The 18,891-nt window shown below is 45.7% G+C and overlaps 1 protein-coding gene across 5 annotated transcripts in view; it reads right to left on the reverse strand.

Annotated features, from left to right (window-relative positions):
* Positions 1–18,891, reverse strand: part of CPAMD8 (C3 and PZP like alpha-2-macroglobulin domain containing 8) — a 122,361-nt gene that overhangs the window by 50,532 nt on the left and 52,938 nt on the right. For all 5 annotated transcript variants that reach the window (XR_004058973.1, XR_004058972.1, XM_030936991.1 and 2 more), the window contains exons 16-19: positions 17,999–18,148; positions 17,094–17,255; positions 15,323–15,465; positions 4,561–4,623 (exon numbers count right to left, since the gene is read on the reverse strand). Coding sequence is in view for 3 of the 5 variants with exons in the window: in XM_030936991.1 (XP_030792851.1) it covers positions 4,561–4,623; positions 15,323–15,465; positions 17,094–17,255; positions 17,999–18,148 (518 nt within the window). In the remaining 2 variants the exon portion in view is untranslated. The remainder of the gene's footprint in view (positions 1–4,560; positions 4,624–15,322; positions 15,466–17,093; positions 17,256–17,998; positions 18,149–18,891) is intronic.

The raw sequence follows: 18,891 nt of genomic DNA on the forward strand, positions 1-18,891 counted from the left end.
CATGAATATGAAAACAAAGGCACAGGCAACAAAAAAAGAGTAGACAAGTTGGACTTCATGAAAACTGCAAAATTTTGAGCATCAAAAGACACTACCAAAGGCTGGCATGGTAGCTTACCCCTGTAATCCCAGCACTTCAGGAGGCCGAGGAAGGAGGATCACTTGAGCCCAGGAGTTTGAGACCAGCCTGGACAACACAGCAAGACCCTATCTCTACAAAAAATTTAAAAATTTAGCCAGGAGTAGTGGTGTGCATCTGTAGACCCAGCTACTTGGGAGGCTGAGGTTGGGGGATCACTTGAACACCTGGGTGACAGAGTGAGACCCTGTCTCAAAAAAAAAAAGGGACTATCAACAGAGTAAAAAGTCAACCCAATGAGAGAAAATACTTGGAAGTCATATATCTGATAATGAAATAATACCCAGAATATATAGAGAACTCCTGAAACTCAATAACAAAAACAGCAGCATGATTCAAAAATGGGCAAATTACTTGAATAGACATTTATCCAAAGAAGATAGACAAATGACTGATAAATACATGAAAGATGGTCAACATCACTAATCATTAGGGAAATGCAAATAAAAACTACAATGAGATACACTTCATGTATTTAATTAGGATATTAAAAAAGAAAAGGAAAGAAAATAAGCTGGGCACGGTGGCTCGCGCCTGTAATCCCAGAACTTTGGGAAGCTGAAGTGTGTGGGTCACTTGAGGTCAGGAGTTTGAGACCAGTCTGGCCAACATGGTGAAACCCCGTGTCTACTAAAAATATGAAAATTAGCCAGGTGTGGTGGCGCGTGTCTGTAGTCCCAGCTATTTGGGAGGCTGAGGCAGGAGAACTGCGTGAACCTGGGAGACGGAGGGGGTAGTGAGCTGAGATTGCACCACTGCACTCCAGCCTGGGTGACAGAGTGACTCTGGGTGACTCTTTCTGTCTCAAGAAAGAGAAAGAAAGAAAGAAAGGAAGAAAGGAAGGAGGGAAGGAAGGAAGAGAGGGAGGGAGGGAGGGAGGAAGGAAGGAGAAAGAAGAAATGAAAAAGAAAATAGCATAGCAAGTGCTTGTGAGGATGTGGTAAGATTGGAACCTGGTACACTGTTAGTAGAAACATAAAACACTGCAGCTGCTGTGCAAATTAGTCTGGAGGTTCCTTAAAAATTTGAACATATGGCCAGGCACGGTGGCTCAAGCCTGTAATCCCAGCACTTTGGGAGGCTGAGACGGGCAGATCACGAGGTCAGGAGATCGAGACCATCCTGGCTAATACGGTGAAACCCCGTCTCTACTAAAAAATACAAAAAACTAGACAGGCGAGGTGGCGGGCGCCTGTAGTCTCAGCTACTTGGGAGGCTGAGGCAGAAGAATGGCGTAAACCCAGGGGGCGGAGCTTGCAGTGAGCTGAGATCTGGCCACTGCATTCCAGCCTGGGCGACAGAGCGAGACTCCGTCTCAAAAAAAAAAAAAAATTTGAACATAGAGGCCAGGCACAGTGGCTCATGCCTGTAATCCCAGCACTTTGGGAGGCCGAGGTGGGCGGATCATGAGGTCAAGAGATCTGAACCATCCTGACCAACATGGTGAAACCCCATCTCTACTAAAAACACAAAAAATTAGCCAGGCGTGGTGGTGGGTGGCTGTAGTCCCAGCTACTCAGGAGGCTGAGGCAGGAGAATGGCGTGAACCCAGGAGGCAGAGCTTGCAGTGAGCCAAGATCGCACCACCACACTCCAACCTGGGCAACAGAGCAAGACTCCATCTCACACACACAAAAGAAAAATTTGCCAGGCATGGTGGTGCATGCCTGGAGTCCCAGCTACTTGGGAGGCTGAGGTAGGGGAATCACTCGAACCCTGGAGGCAGAGGTTGCAGTGAACCAAGATTGTGTCACTGCACTCCAACCTGGTGACAGAGCGAGACTCCATCTCAAAAAAAAAAAAGGGGGGGGGGGAAGGAAATTCTGACATGGATTCTCCAACACAGATGAACCTTGCGGACATTATGTTCATTGAAATAAGCCAGTCACCAAATGACAAATACTACAAGATTCCACTTAGAGGAGGTCCCTAGAATAGTCAAGCTCAGAGACAGAAAGGGTTGTTGCCAAGGGCTGGGGGAAGGGAGGAGAGGGGAGTGAGTGTTTAGTGGAGACAGAGTGTCAGTTTTGTAAGAAGAAAGGAATCACAGAGATGGGTGGTGGTGATGTTTGCACGATAACATGAGTGTCCTTAATACCACTGAACTATACACTTAAAAATGGTTAAGATCGTAAATTTTATGTTGAGTATTTCACCATAATTTTTTAAACCAATTCATTTTTTCATCATTTTCCCTTTTTGAGACAGGGTCTCAGTCTGTCGCCCAGGCTGGAGTGCAGTGGTATGATTTTGTGTCACTGCAGCCTCAATCTCCAGGGCTCAAACGATCCTCTCACTTCAGCTTCCCAAGTAGCTGAGACCACAGGCATGTGCCACCACACCTGGCTAATTTAAAAGTTTTTTTAGAGATGGGGCCTTGCTATGTTGCCCAGGGTGGTCTTGAATGTTGCCCAGGTGGTCTTGAGTCAACTCCTGGGCTCAAGCAATCCTCCCACCTCGGCCTCCCAAAGTGCTAGGATTACAGGCGTAAGCCACCACACCGCCCCCCCCTTTAAACGGGTGTGGCTTAAAAGAGAGTTGACCAGTCCTCTTTTGGGTCCAGCAAGAACCTCCTCCTTGGTCTCAGATCTGTCTCCTCTAATTCATCCTTGCCCCAGCCAACAAGAGAGGAGAAAGAACATCCCAAATCCTAAATCCCAAATCCCTGGCTCCATCCCTGGCTCTCCACACCTGCACCCTCAACCCCATCCCAGCACAGCCCACATGGTCTCATACTCCCTGCATCCTCCTCAGCTCCTTCCATCTCATTTCAACCATGTGAAAATCCACCAGCCTCTCCTACTTTGCAGCACTTGCTCATGCTGGTGCTTCTTCCCGGACACCCTTCCCTTTCTTGCTTATTCATATGGTGGGATTCAGCTTGGGCCCCACCCTGGGGACCCTCTCTGGCTTTTCCAAAGGATTCCACCATCTTTCTCTGCCTCCCAAGCTCCATGCCCAGCCTTCCAGGAGAAGACTAACCCTACTGCACCATGATGGTTCTTTGGGCACCTGTCTACTCTAGCTACAATGAAAACGTTGAGTGCTAGGACTCTGTCTGCCTTATTCAAGGGACCATCCTTAACTTCAAAAACATCCGGGCCAGGAGCAGTGGCTCACACCTGTAATTCTACCACATTGAGAGGCCAAAACAGGAAGATCACTTGAGGACAGGAGTTTCAGACCAGCCTGTATGTAGCCTGGGCAACATACAGAGACCCCATCTCTATGAAAAAAAAATTTTTTTTTGAGACGGAGTCTCGCTCTGTCACCCAGGCTGGAGTGCAGTGGCACAATCTCGGCTCACTGCAAGCTCTGCCTCCCGGGTTCACACCATTCTCCTGCCTCAGCCTCCCGAGTAGCTGGGACTACAGGTGCCCGCGACCACGCCTGGGTAATTTGTTGTATTTTTGGTAGAGACAGGGTTTCACCATGTTGGTCAGGATGGTCTAGATCTCCTGACCTCGAGATCTGCCCACCTCGGCCTCCCAAAGTGCTGGGATTACAGGCGTGAGCCACCACGCCCAGCCCTAATAAAAATAAATTGAAAATTTTTTTAACAATAAGAAAAGCTCACCAGATATCCAGAAAGTACATACATTTGAATGACGATGGACAGATAGGCTGTCTTACAGCTGGGCCCCCAGAGCAAAACACAGTGACCTGAATGTGTTCTGATCAGCAGTCAGACCTTCCCAGGATGAGGACATACACATCCCCCAAAGCAGCCTGAGGGGCTCCCAGCTGCGTGCCTGGCTCTATCAAGCCCTTGCCACAGCACCTTGTGCCTGGAAGAAGGGCACGGCTCCAGCAGTTAGCCCACCTGTTGGCCCGGGCTGGACCAAGAGTCAGTTTTCATGCCAAACTGGTTTGCCAGGGCACACCACTGCCACTTTTTACTAGTGTCATTGGTGCTCTAACGCTGAGCATTGAAAGAAAAAAAAAGTCAATTGCATCCAGCAGAAAAGGGGTGCCTGCAATCCTGCTTCAAAGAGAACTAAACAGGGGGAAAAAATGCAAAAAGGAAATGTGTTGAGAAAGGCATCCTGTGTTTTGAGCAAGAGCTGTAGTCCCCCGAGGAGCAAGGAGTGGGGGTAGGTGGAGTCAAGTTCATGTTCCAGGGAACTGTAATCATTTTAATGAGCTCGTTATACAAACAGAGCAGATAGAGTTACCCCAAGAGGGAGCTGCGAGAGGCACAAAGACCTTGCATTTCATATTTCACAGGCAAACGTCCAAATGTGCAGCGGGACTCAAGGCTGGCTTCATGGCTTGAAGTTTTATGTGTTAGAAAAAGATGCACAGTGTCTTACTCAGATGTTGGTATCAGGCCTGCCCGTCCCACCAGGGGCTCTCTGGGCCCGCCTGAGTGCCTTTCAGTCAACCGGCAAAGTCAGCACAGAAAAGAAATCTTACTGTACCTGATGTTGAGACAATACCAAATCCATGTTTCAGGGAAGAAAGTCCTTTTTCTCTTCTCTGTTCTACGAAAAGAAAAAAAGAAATGATTAAGGTTTCATGAACGTAACAAATCTTTTACAAACCTAGCAGCTTCGCATTCTATTTGATCAGATACAATGCATTAATTTCTTTTTCCTGGAAGGGTTAACATGGTACTTCATTGGGATATAACATGTTAATTCTCTTACCTGGCAGGGTTAACAGTCTACTTGATTAGGACAAAACTTGTTTTTTAAAAACTTTATTTTAGGTTCAGAAGTACATGTGCAGGTCCATTATATAGGTAAACGTGTGTCATGGGGGTTTGTTGTACAGATTATTTCATCACCCAGGTACTAAGCCTAGTGCCCAATAGTTATTATTTCTGATCCTCTTTGTCTTCCCATCCCCCACCCTCAAGTAAACCTATCTTTTCCCCTCTTTGTGTCCATGTTTTCTCATCATTTAGCTCCCACTTATAAGTGAGAACGTGCAGCATTTGGTTTTCTGTTCCTGCATTAGTTTGCTAAGGATAATGGCCTCCAGCTCCATCCATGTTTCCACAAAAGACATGATCTTGTTCTTTTTTATGGCTGCATAGTATTCCATGGTATTTATGTACCACATTTTGTTTATCCAATCTGTCATTGATGAGCATTTAGGTTGATTCCATGTCTTTGCTATTGTAAATAGTGCTGCAATGAACATTTGTGTGCATATGTCTTTATGGCAGAATGATTTATATTCCTTTGAGTATATACCCAGTAATGGGATTGCTATGTCAAATGGGAGTTCTGTTTTTAGCTATTTGAGGAACTGCCACACTGCTTTCCACAATGGTTGAACTAATTTACACTCCCACCAACTGTGCATAAGCATCCCCTTTTCTCCACAACCTCACCAACTTCTGTTATTTTTTTACTTTTTTTTGAGATGGAGTTTCCTTCTTGTCACCCAGGCTGGAGTGCAATGGCACAATCTCAGCTCACTGCAACCTCTGCCTCCCAGGTTCAAATGATTCTCCAGCCTCAGCCTCCCAAGTAGCTAGGATTAGAGGCACCTGCCACTACAACCAGCTAATTTTGTATTTTTAGTAGAGATGGGGTTTCACCACGTTGGTCAGGCTGGTCTTGAACTTCTGACCTCAGGTGATCCACCCGCCTTGGTCTCACAAAATTCTGGATTGCAGGCATGAGCCACCACACCCAGCTTATTTGTTGACTTTTTAATAATGGCCATTCTGACTGGCATGAGATAGCATCTCATTGTGGTTTTGATTTGCATTTCCCTTTTTTTTGAGACAGAGTCTCACTCTGTTGCCCAGGTTGGAGTGTAGTGATGCAATCTCTGCTCACTGCAACCTCTGCCTCCCAGGTTCGAGTGATTTTCATGCCTCAGCCTCCTGAATTACACCTGGAATTGCAGGTGTACCTCCACACCTGGCTAATTTTTGTAGTTCTAATAGAAATGGGGTTTCATCATGTTGACCAGGCTGGTCTCAAACTCCCAACATCAGGTGATCCACCTACCTTGGCCTCCCAAAGTGCTGGGATTACAGGTGTGGGCCACCATGTCTGGCCTGATTTGCATTTCTCTAGTGTTCAGTGACATTGAGTGCTTTTTCATATGCTTGTTGGCTGCATGTATATCGTTTGAGCTCTGAGAACGGACAGACTGCCTCCTCAAGTGGGTCCCTGACCCTCATGTAGCCTAACTGGGAGACACCTCCCAGTAGGGGCTGACAGACACCTCATACAGGGAGGTGCCCCTCTGGGATGAAGCTTCCAGAGGAAGGATCAGTTAACAATATTTGCTGTTCTGCAGCCTCCACTGTGATATGCAGTTTGGTGGAGTGGACCTCCAGCAAACTCCAACAGACCTGCAGCTGAGGGACCTGACTGTTAGAAGGAAAACTAACAAACAGAAAGGAATAGCATCAATAATGACATCTACACCAAAACCCCATCTGTAGGTCACCAACATCAAAGACCAAAAGTAGATAAAACCACAAAGATGGGGAGAAACCAGAGCAGAAAAGCTGATAATTCTGAAAACCTGAGTGCCTCTTCTCCTCCAAAGGATCGCAGCTTCTTGCCAGCAATGCAACAAAGCTGGATGGAGAATGACTTTGACGAATTGACAGAAGTAGGCTTCAGAAGGTTGGTAATAACAAACTTCTCTGAGCTAAAGAGCATGTTCAAACCCATTGCAAAGAAGCTTAAAAACCTTGAAAAAATGTTAGACGAATGGCTAACTAGAATAAACAGTGTAGAGAAGACCTTAAATGACCTGATGAAGCTGAAAACCATGGCACGAGAACTTTGTGATGCAGGCACAAGCTTCAATAGCCGATTCGATCAAGTGGAAGAAAGGGTATCAGTGATTGAAGATCAAATTAATGAAATAAAGAAAAAAGACAAGGTTAGAGAAAAGAGTAAAAAGAAATGAACAAAGCCTCTAAGAAATATGGGACTATGTGAAAAGACCAAATCTACATTTGATAGGTGTACCTGAAAGTGATGGGGAGAATGGAACCAAGTTGGAAAACACTCTTCAGGATATTATGCAGGAGAACTTCCCCAACCTAGCAAAGCAGGCCAACATTCAATTCAGGAAATACAGAGAACACCACAAAGACATTCCTCGAGAAGAGCAACCCCAAGACACGTAATTGTCAGATTCACCAAGGTTGAAATAAAGGAAAAAATGTTAAGAGCAGCCAGAGAGAAAGGTCAGGTTAACCACAAAGGGAAGCCCATCAGACTAACAGCAGATCTCTTGGCAGAAACCTTACAAGCCAGAAGAGAGTAGGGGCCAATATTCAACATTCTTAAAGAAAAGAATTCTCAACCCAGAATTTCATATCTAGCCAAATTAAGCTTCATCAGTGAAGGAGAAATAAAATCCTTTACAGACAAGCAAATGCTGAGATATTTTGTCACCACCAGGCCTGCCTTTCAAGAGCTCCTGAAGGAAGGACTAAACATGGAAAGAAACAAGAAGTACCAGTCACTGCAAAAACATGCCGGATTGTAAAGACCATCGATGCTAGGAAGAAACTGCATCAATTAATGGGCAAAATAACCAGCTAACATCATAATGGCAGGATCAAATTCACATATAACAATATTAACCTTAAATGTAAATGGGCTAAATGCTCCAATTAAAAGACACAGACTGGCAAATTGGATAAAGAGTCAAGACCTATCAGCGTGCTGTATTCAGGAGACCCATCTCACATGCAGAGACACACATAGACTCAAAATAAAGGGATGGAGGAAGATCTACCAAGCAAATGGAAAGCAAAAAAAAGGCAGGGGTTGTAATCCTACTCTCTGATAAAACAGACTTTAAACCAACAAAGATCAAAAGAGACAAAGAAGGCCATTACATAATGGTAAAGGGATCAATTCAACAAGAAGAGCTAACTATCCTAAATATATATGCACCCAATACAGGAGCACTCATATTCATAAAGCAAGTCCTTAGAGACCTATGAAGAGACTTAGACTCCCACACAATAATAATGGGAGACTGTAACACCACACTGTCAATATTAGACAGATCAAAGGGACAGAAGGTTAACAAGGATATCCAGGAATTGAACTCAGCTCTGCAAAAAGCAGACCTAATAGACATCTACAGAACTCTCCAACTCAAATCAACAGAATATACATTCTTCTCAGCACCACATTGCACTTATTCTAAAACTGGCCACGTAATTGGAAGTAAAGCTCTCCTCAGCAAATGTGAAAGAACAGAAATCACAACAAACTCTCTCAGACCACAGTGCAATCAAATTAGAACTCAGGATTAAGAAACTCACTCAAAACCGCACAACTACATGGAAACTGAACAACCTGCTCCTGAATGACTACTGGGAAGATAACAGAATGAAGGCAGAAATAAAGATATTTTTTGAAACCAATGAGAACAAAGACACAACATACCAGAATCTCTGGGACACATTTAAAGCAGTGTGTAGAGGGAAATTTATAGCACTAAATGCCCATAAGAGAAAGCAGGAAAGATCTAAAATCGACACCCTAACATCACAATTAAAAAAAATCACAATTAAAAAAGAAGCAAGAGCAAACAAATTCAAAAGCTAGCAGAAGGCAAGAAATAACTAAGATCAGAGCAGAACTGAAAGAGATAGAGACACAAAACCCTTCAAAAAATCAATGAATCCAGGAGCTGGTTTTTTGAAAAGATCAACAAAATTGATAGACCGCTAGCAAGACTAATAAGAAAAGAGAGAAGAATCAAATAAACGCAATAAAAAATGATAAAGGGGATATCACCACTGATCCCACAGAAATACAAACTACCATCAGAGAATACTATAAACACCTCTACGTGAATAAACTAGACAATCTAGACGAAATGGATAAATTTCTGGACACATACACCCTCCCAAGACTAAACCAGGAAGAAGTTGAATCTCTGAATAGACCAATCACAGGTTCTGAAGTTGAGGCAATAATTAATAGCCTACCAACCAAAAAAAGTCCAGGACCAGATGGATTCACAGCCGAATTCCACCAGAAGTACAAAGAGGAGCTGGTACCATTCCTTCTGAAACTGTTCCAATTGATAGAAAAAGAGGGAATCCTCCCTAACTCATTTATGAGGGCAGCATCATCCTGATACCAAAGCCTGGCAGAGACACAACAGAAAAAGAGAATTTTAGACCAATATCCTTGACGAACATTGATGCAAAAATCCTTAATAACATACTGGCAAACCAAATCCAGCAGCACATCAAAAAGCTTATCCATCACAATCAAGTTGGCTTCATCTCTGGGATGCAAGGCTGGTTCAATGTACACAAATCAATAAACGAAATCCATCACATAAACAGAATGATTGACAAAAACCACATGATTATCTCAATAGGTGCAGAAAAGGTCTTCGACAAAATTCAACAGCCCTTCATGTTAAAAACTCTCAATAAACTAGGTATTGATGGAACATATCTCAAAATAATAAGGGCTATTTATGACAAACCCACAGCCAATATCATACTGAATGGGCGAAAACTGGAAGCATTCCCTTTGAAAACTGGCACAAGACAAGGATGCCCTGTCTGACCACTCCTGTTCAACATAGTGTTGGAAGTTTTGGCCAGGCCAGTCAGGCAAGAGAAAGAAATAAAGGGTATTCAGTTAGGAAAAAAGGAAGTCAAACTGTCCCTGTTTGCAGATGACATGATTCTATATTTAGAAAACCCCGTCATCTCAGCTTAAAACCTCCTTAAGCTGATAAGCAACTTCAGCAAAGTCTCAGGATACAAACTTAATGTGCAAAAATCACAAGCATTTCTATACACCAATTAACAGACAAACAGGGAGCCAAATCATGAGTGAACTCCCATTCACAATTGCCACAAAGAGAATAAAATACCTAGGAATCCAACTTACAAGGGATGTGAAGGACCTCTTGAAGGAGAACTACAAACCACTGTTCAATGAAATAAAACAGGACACAAACAAATGAAAGAATATTCCATGCTCATGGATAGGAAGAATCAATATAATTAAAATGACCATACTTTCCAAGGTAATTTATAGATTCAATGCCATCCCCATCAAGCTACTAATGACTTTCTTCATAGAATTGGAAAAAACTACTTTAAAGGTCATATGGAACCAAAAAAGAGCCAGCATTGCCAAGACAATCCGAAGCAAAAAAAACACAGTGGGAGGCATCACACTACCTGATTTCAAACTATACTACAAGGCTACAGTAACCAAAACAGCACAGTACTGGTACCAAAACAGATATATAGACCAATGGAACAGAACAGAGGCCTCAGAAGCAACACCCCATATCTACAACCATCTGATCTTTGACAAACTTGACAAAAACAAGAAATGGGGCAAGGATTCCCTATTTAATAAATGGTGCTGGGAAAACTGGGTAGCCATATGGAGAAAGCTGAAACTGGATCCCTTCCTTACACCTTATACAAAAATTAATTCAAGATGGATTAAAGACTTAAATGTTAGACCTAAAACCATAAAAACCTAGAAGAAAACCTAGGCAATACCATTCAGGACATAGGCATGGGTAAGGACTTCATGACTAAAACACCAAAAGCAATGGCAATAAAAGCCAAAATAGACAAATGGGATCTAATTAAACTAAAGAGCTTCTGCACGGCAAAAGAAACTACCATCAGAATGAACAGGCAACCTACAGAATGGGAGAATATCTTTGCAATCTACCCATCTGACAAAGGGCTAATATCCAGAATCTACAAAGAACTCAAACAAATATACAAGAAAAAAACAACCCCATCAAAAAGTGGGCAAAGGATATGAACAGACACTTCTCAAAAGAAGACATTTATGCAGCCAACAGAAACATGGAAAAAATGCTCATCATCACTGGCCATCAGAGAAATGCAAATCAAAACCACAATGAGATACCATCTCACATCAATTAGAATGGTGATCATTAAAAAGTCAGGAAACAACAGATGCTGGAGAGGATGTGGAGAAACAGGAATGTTTTTACACTGTTGGTGGAAGTGTAAATTAGTTCAACCATTGTGGAAGACAGTGTGGTGATCCCTCAAGGATCTAGAACTAGAAGTACCATATGACCCAGCAATCCCACTACTGGATATATACCCAAAGGATTATAAATTATGCTACTATAAAGACACACACACACATATGTTTATTGTGGCATGATTCACAATAGCAAAGACTTGGAACCAACCCAAATGTCCACCGATGATAGACTGGATTAAGAAAATGTGGCACATATACACCAAGGAATACTACGCAGCCATAAGAAAGGATGAGTTTATGTCCTTTGCAGGGACATGGATGAAGTTGGAAACCATCATTCTCAGCAAACTATCACAAAGACAGAAAACTAAATACTGCATATTCTCACTCATAGGTGTGAACTGAACAATGAGAACACTTGGACACAGGGCGGGCAACATCACACACCGGGGCCTGTCCGGGAGTAGAGGGCTGGGGGAGGGATAGCATTAGGAGTAATACCTAATGTAAATGATGAGTTGATGGGTGCAGAAAACCAACATGGCACATGTATACCTATGTATCAAACCTGCACATTGTGCACATGTACCCTAGAACTTAAACTATAATTTTAAAAAATACATATATAATAAAAATATATGGCTGGGTGCAATGGCTCACACCTGTAATCCCAGCACTTTGGGAGGCCGAGGCAGGTGGATCACGAGGTCAGGAGATGGAGACCATCCTGGCTAACATGGTGAAACTCCATCTCTGCTAAACAATACAACAAAAATTAGTTGGGCATGGTGGTGGGTGCCTGTAGTCCCAGCTACTTGGGACGCCGAGGCAGGAGAATGGAGTGAACCTGGGAGGCAGAGCTTGTGGTAAGCCAAGATCACGCCACTGCACTCCAGCCTGGGCAACAGAGTGAGACTCCATCTCACACACACACACACACACACACAAAATATATATACATATTGCTCTCAGAATAAGGATGTGTTTGTTCCAGTTACAAAAAGGCATGAGCACTTGATGTTGAAGGCATTTCTTATGCCCTTCTCCATTGAAATTTACAATTGCCTTCATGGTTTTGAGTTTTACAAAGCTGCTGCTTCTGTACCAGCTCCAGGACAAGCTCTCGGGGTCATGCATGTGAGTGGGTCAGGGCCTCTGCGGTGGTTGCCAGCTGACAGAGGCCCTGGGGCCTGCATCCCAGTCTTCCTCATCCAATCACATCTTGAAAATGCTTCCATGAATATCCAAACTACAGAATGAAGCCTAATCTGCCAATGCCCTGATTAAGAGCTGGGAAACTAGGAACCCTGTGGGCCTGCTAAATGTGTGGCCCCAGCAGGAGGAGCCTGGGAGACTGAAGCATCCAGGAACTACTGGGGAGGGGATGGAGGGGCACAAGAAGGTTCCTGTTTTATACAGAGAGGGCTTGAAAGATGGAGAGCACTTCCATGGACAGGCTCATCAGGGCTAGCCACCAGACCAAGAGGTTTCCTGGACAGGTCACAGGTCATACCTCAAAAAGGGAATCATTCCACAAGTTAGAACCTATTTGGCAGTGAGCAATACTGGAAATACTTCATAGCACACTGTGACTGTAGCCAAAGCAGTACTCAGAGGAAAATTCATAATCCTCTAATAGCTTAAGTGTTTATATTTATTTAATTTATATTTTTAATTAATTAATTTATTTATTTTTCTTTAGATGGAGTCTCACTCTGTCACCTAGGCTGGAGTGCAGTGGAGCCATCTCGGTTCACTGCAAGCTCTGCCTCCCGGGTTCACACCATTCTTCTGCCTCGGCCTCCCGAGTAGCTGGGACAACAGGCACCCGCCATGACGCCCGGCTAATTTTTTGTATTTTTAGTAGAGATGGGGTTTCATCATGTTATCCAGGATCGTCTCGGTTTCCTGACCTCGTGATCCGCTTGCCTTGGCCTCCCAAAGGGCTGGGATTACAGGCGTGAGCCACCGCGCCTGACCAATTTTTTTGTTTTTTAAATTAGAGACAGAGTCTCACTCTGTCACTCAGGCTGGAGTGCAGTGGCACAATCACGGCTCACTGCAGCCTCAACCTTCCCAGGCTCAAGTGATTCTCCAGTCTCAGCCTCCCAAGTAGCTGGAACTACAGGCATGAGCCACCACACATGGTCAATTTTTGTATTTTTTGTAGAGACAAGGTTTTGCCAGGTGCCCAGGCTGGTCTCAAACTCCTAGGCTCAAGTGGTCTGCCTGCCTTGGCCTTCCAAAGTGCTGGGGTTATAGGCATGAGCCACTGTGCCCAGCCAAGTGTTTATATTTAAGATGAGAAAGACTGAGAAGTAATTACTTTGTGTCTAACTCACAAAGGTAGAGTTGGAGAAGAAGGAGAAACAGAGTAGAAGGATGAGGAGGGAAGGATGGGAGGAAGGAGAAAGAACAAAATAAAAAACTCTCTAAACAGAGTCTCTGGGAGTTGGGAGATCAAGCCTCAGGTTCTCACCCTGCTCAGATCCCTCTGTCCTCAGACAGGTCAGCTCTCCTGATTCATTTTCTTCTCTCTTCCATATCTCTAATCCTGTGCAGTGGGGCAGGGCCAAGAATTGGGTAGGGAGGAGGTATATGAAGCACTCAGTGTCCTAGCCTGCTACGCCGATGGCCCCCAGGGAACACTGGGCAATGTCTGGAGATGTTTTTGGCTGTTACAACTGGGAAAGAGTGTGACTGACATCTAGTGGGTGGAGGTCAGGGATGGTGCTCAACACCCTGCAGGGCAGAGGACACCCCTCACAGTGCACAGAATGATCCTACCCTACAATGGACTCAATATTTGCACCTCCCTGAAAATTCGTATGTTCAAATCTTAACCTCCAAGGTGATGGTGTTGAGGTGAAGCTTCTAGGGGATGATTAGGTTATGAAAGTGGAGTGCTCATGAATGGGATTAGGGCCCTTATAAAAGGGATTCTAGGCCGGGTGTGGAGGCTCACGCCTGTAATCCCAGCACTTTGGGAGGCCACAGCAGGCAAATCACTTGAGGCCAGGAGTTTGAGACCAGCGTGCGTAACATGGTGAAACCCCGTCTCTACTAAAAATACAAAAATTAGCCGGGCATGGTGCCATGCCAGTAATCCCAGATACTAAGGAGGCTGAGGCAGGAGAATCATTTGAATCTGGGAGGTGGAGGTTGCAGTGAACCGAGCTCACACCACTGCACTGCAGCCTGAGCAACAGAGCCAGGCTCCATCTCAAAAAAAAAAAAAAAAAAAAAAAAAAAAATTTAGTGATAGCAATCGTTAATACTACACTTGAAAAACACCTGTTATTGCCAGGCGCGGTGGCTGACACCTGTAGTCCTAGCACTTTGGAAGGCTGAGGTGGGCAGATCACAAGGTCAGGAGATCAAGACCATCCTGGCTAACACGGTGAAACCCCATCTCTACTAAAAACACACACAAAAAAATTAGCCGGGCATGGTGGTGGGCGCCTGTATCCCCAGCTACTCAGGAGGCTGAGGCAGGAGAATGGCGTGAACCTGGGAGGCAGAGCTTGCAGTGAACCGAGATCACACCACTTCACTCCAGCCTGGGCAACAAAGTGAGACTCCATCTCAAAAAAAAAAAGAAAAAAGAAAAGAAAAAAAAAGAAAAACACCAGTTATTTAGTTAAAATTTTCTTCCAGGCCAGGCACAGTGGCTCACACCTGTAATCCCAGCACTTTGGGAGGCTGCAGCAGGCAAATCACTTGAGGCCAAGAGTTCAAGACCAGCCTGGCCAACATGGTGAAACCCTATCTCTACTAAAAATACAAAAATTAGCCAGGCATGGTGGCATTCCTGTAATCCCAGCTATTCAGGAGGCTGAGGCAGGAGAACCACTTGAACCTGGGAGGTGGAGGTTGCAGGGAGCCAAGATCACACCACAGCATTCCAGTCTGGGAGACAGAGTGAGTGAGAATCCATCTCAAAAAAAAAAGGCCCTCTCACTCCTTCTGCCATATGAGGATACAGCAAGAAGGCAGAAGGCACCATTAATGAAGTGGGAAGTGAGCCCTCACCAGGCACCGAATATGCTGGTGCCCTGTTCTTGGACTTCCTAGCCCCAAGAACCATGTGAAATAAATTTCAGTTGTTTATAAGCCACCCGGTCTATGGTCTTCCGTTATAGCAGCCAGGAAGGACTAAGACAAGCCCCAAAAGTCAATAGCATCAGGGTTAGAAAACCTTGCTCAATGTATAAGCCATTACCTGGGGGGGTTCCTGGAAGGAGCTGCTGCCACCAGGCTCCCTGTGTGGGGCTGGAAAGCGGGGACAGCCTCATCAGTGTAGAGGCCACCATCCTGCCGGTGGTTTAGGCTCACTCGGTCAGTCATCACCACCAGTCCCGTTTCCTAGGCAACAGACAACACCCAAACCATTGGTGGGGAAGTGGATGCTGGCAGCCCCCAGAAGCATAAGGGAATGAATCCCTTGGGACAATGGATATTGTGGCCATTGTCCCAATATCACTTTTTGGCAGCTTTGGGGGCATCATTCTTTGTTTTTTTGGTTTTGTTTTGTTTTGTTTGTTTTTTGAGACAGAGTCTCGCTCTGTTGCCCAGGCTGGAGTGCAGTGGCGGGATCTCGGCTCACTGCAAGCTCTACCTCCCAGGTGCATGCCATTCTCCTGCCTCAGCCTCCCGAGTAGCTGGGACTACAGGCGCCTGCCACCATGGGGACATCATTCTTTTACTCTGGGTTTGGTGGCACAGGCTGGGGAGAACATGGGACCCAGTGACCATCCAGGGTGGAGAAGAAGAGAGAACAGCACGTTTGAACTGTGGAACCAAATCAGATGGCCCAAACACAAAAGGTTACATGTTGCATGATTCCATTGAGATGAAACGCCCAGAACAGGCAAATCCATAGAGACAGAAAGCAGATTGACTGGTGACTGCCAGGGGCTGAGGGAGGGGAAATGGGAAGTGATTGCTACCAGGGACTGGGTTTCCTTTTGGGGGATGAAAATGTTCTGGAATTAGGTAGGAGTGGTGGTTGCACAGCACTGTGAATATAATAAATGCCACTGAATTTTAAATGGTGAGTTTTATGTTACATGAATTTCATCTCAATTAGAAAAATCATGACCAGATGTGGTGGCACATGCCTGTAATCCCAGCACTCTGGGATTACAGGCATGAGTCACTGTGCCCAGCCAGCATTAGTCCTTTTTAAGATGGATAAACCAGAGCTGGGCACAGTGGCTCGTGCCTCTAATCCCAGCGACTGGGGAGGCTGAGGCAGGAGGACCACCTATGCAGTTCAGACCCCCTGCCACCTGGGAACACAGCCACCTCCTTCTGCTTTGAAAGTTGCCAGACACATAACCAAGTTAACCAAAGCTGAGGCAGAGCTAAGAGTTACTGGCATCCGCAGCTCCCAATGAGAAGGTTTTCCTCGCAGCAAAGCATGTCAATATCATAGCACATCCCATCACAAGTTCAAGTTACCCGTTTGAACCTGACCATTGACATGCATAACATTCTGCTCTCCACGGCTTTGCAAATTGGAAGGATCTGCTTGTGAGCTTTCATTGGGGAGAAATGAAAAAGAAAAGTTTGGAAGGCTAGGTGCAATGGCTCATGCTTGTAATCCTAACACTTTGGGAAGTTGAGGCAGGAGGATTGCTCAAGGCCAGGAGTTCAACACTAGCCTGGGCCACATAGCGAGACCCCATCTCTACAAAAAAATAAAGTAAAATAAAATTAGCCAGGTGTGGTGGCATGCACCTGTAATTCCAGCTACTTGGGAGACTGAGGTGGGAGGATCACTTGAGCACAGGTGTTCGAGGCTGCAGTGAGCTATGATCGCACCACTGCACTCCAGCCTGGGCCACAGAGTGAGACCCCATCTCGAAAAAAAGAAAGAAAGAAAAGCTTCCAATTCTGTTTCCAACCCATTTCTGAATCTCCGAGACTCTTATTTCTAGGCAAGAGGACCTTAGAAGGGGGCAGAGGGATCTGAGACCACCTCTCCTTACGGTGAAGGCAAACCCAGAGTCCTTGGTGATGCCCCAAGGCCACGGGAAGACGGAGGAGCGCCGGCGTCGTTGGGCCATCAGCCCAGCCCACCAAAAAGGACCATCCTCCCTGGACACGCCAAAGGAATCAGAAACATCATAATCTTCCAGTTCCTGGAAAACCTGCAGGCAAAGGGGGACAGAGACTTGTCAGCTGAAGTTTTCTTTACAACCCAAACTGGCTCTCGTGGGTGCAGCGTGCTCCCATCCCAACCTCTTTATCACATCATGACAACCTCCAGGAGATGGGCACTGGTAGCATCAGCCCATTTTAAAATGGGCAAACAGGAGCCAGGCACAGTGGCTCATGCCTGTAATCCCAGTTGCTGGGGAGGCTGAACCAGGAGGTTGGCTTGAGCAAAGGAGTTCGAGACCAGCCTGGGCAACATAGCAACACCCTGTCCCTACAAAGACAGAAAAAATTAGCCAGGCATGGTGGTGCATGCCTGTAGCCCCAGCTACTCTGGAGGCTGAGGTGGGAGGATCGCTTAAGCCCAGGAGGTGTTGACTAGAGTGAGCTATGATCACGCCACTGCACTCCAGCCCAGGCGACAGAGCAAGACCCCAACTCTAAAAATAACATAAAATAAGACGGGAAAATTGGAGCCAGAGAGACTAGACCTGGTCCAATGTCATGTTGCAAAAATCTGATGACCTTGACTCCCTGATCTTGCAACTGCACTAAAGCAGCAACAAGGATTTATCAGACACCCATCAGGTTCCCTGAGAAATGAACCTGACGGAGAAAGCAAATCTGGATTCAAATGCAGCTCTTCATTTATTAAAATGGGAGATGGGAAAGGGAGAGCAAGAGAAGGTAAGGCCCCATGGAGGTGCCAGAACCCAAACCCGAGGGCTCTGCTCACCTGGGCAGGAGTCAGCCGGAACCCAGACCTGAGCAGGTAGACACTCTTATCAACTGCGGCGACACACACACAGCTGCCCCTTGCAGCCGTGATCCGCAGGTCGACAACCTCCCCAGGTTGGGTCTCATTTGCTGAATACGTCACCGAAACCTGGGCGCAAATGCGGCAAGGGATAAGAAACTTGGTTCAGTTGGCCGGGAGTGGTGGCTCACGCCTGTAATCCCAACACTTTGGGAGGCTGAGGCGGGTGGATCACCTGAGGTCAGGTGTTCGAGACCAGCCTGGCCAACATGGTGAACTCCCGTCTCTACTAAAAATACAAAATTTAGTTGGGCATGGTAGTGGGTGCCTGTAATCCCGGCTACTTGGTAGGCTGAGGCAGGAGAATCTCTTGAAGCCGGGAGGCAGAGGTTTCAATGAGCCGAGACAGCATTGTTGCACCCCAGCCAGGGCAATAAGAGTGAAACTCCGTCTCAAACAACAACAAAAAAAACTTGGTTCAACCCAGGTTTGGTCCAGTGCAGAGGCATCTCTTCTGCCCCACCCATGCACCCCCTGCCCACCGAGGAGAGTGGGTCTTTGCCAGCTCAGCTGGGAACATGGCCTTGCCACCTGGTTGGAACTGGTCCCACACTGTGATGAGCAGCTGGTCATTGTGCAGCGGACACAAAAAAAGGAACACGGAGGGACAGGGAGAGATGGGAAGGCAGGTGCTGGCGGACAGCATGTGGTAGTTTTAGAAGTTGCAGGGAGGAGCCAGGCACAGTGGCCCACACCTGTAATCCCAGCACTTTGGGAGGCTGAGGCAGGAGGATCACTTGAGGCCAGTAGTTCAAGATCAGCCTGGCCAAAGTGGTGAAACCCCGTTTCTACTAAAAATACAAAAATTAGCC

The sequence above is a fragment of the Rhinopithecus roxellana genome, chromosome 8 (assembly GCF_007565055.1).
Source record: "Rhinopithecus roxellana isolate Shanxi Qingling chromosome 8, ASM756505v1, whole genome shotgun sequence".
NCBI classification, from domain to species: domain Eukaryota; kingdom Metazoa; phylum Chordata; class Mammalia; order Primates; family Cercopithecidae; genus Rhinopithecus; species Rhinopithecus roxellana.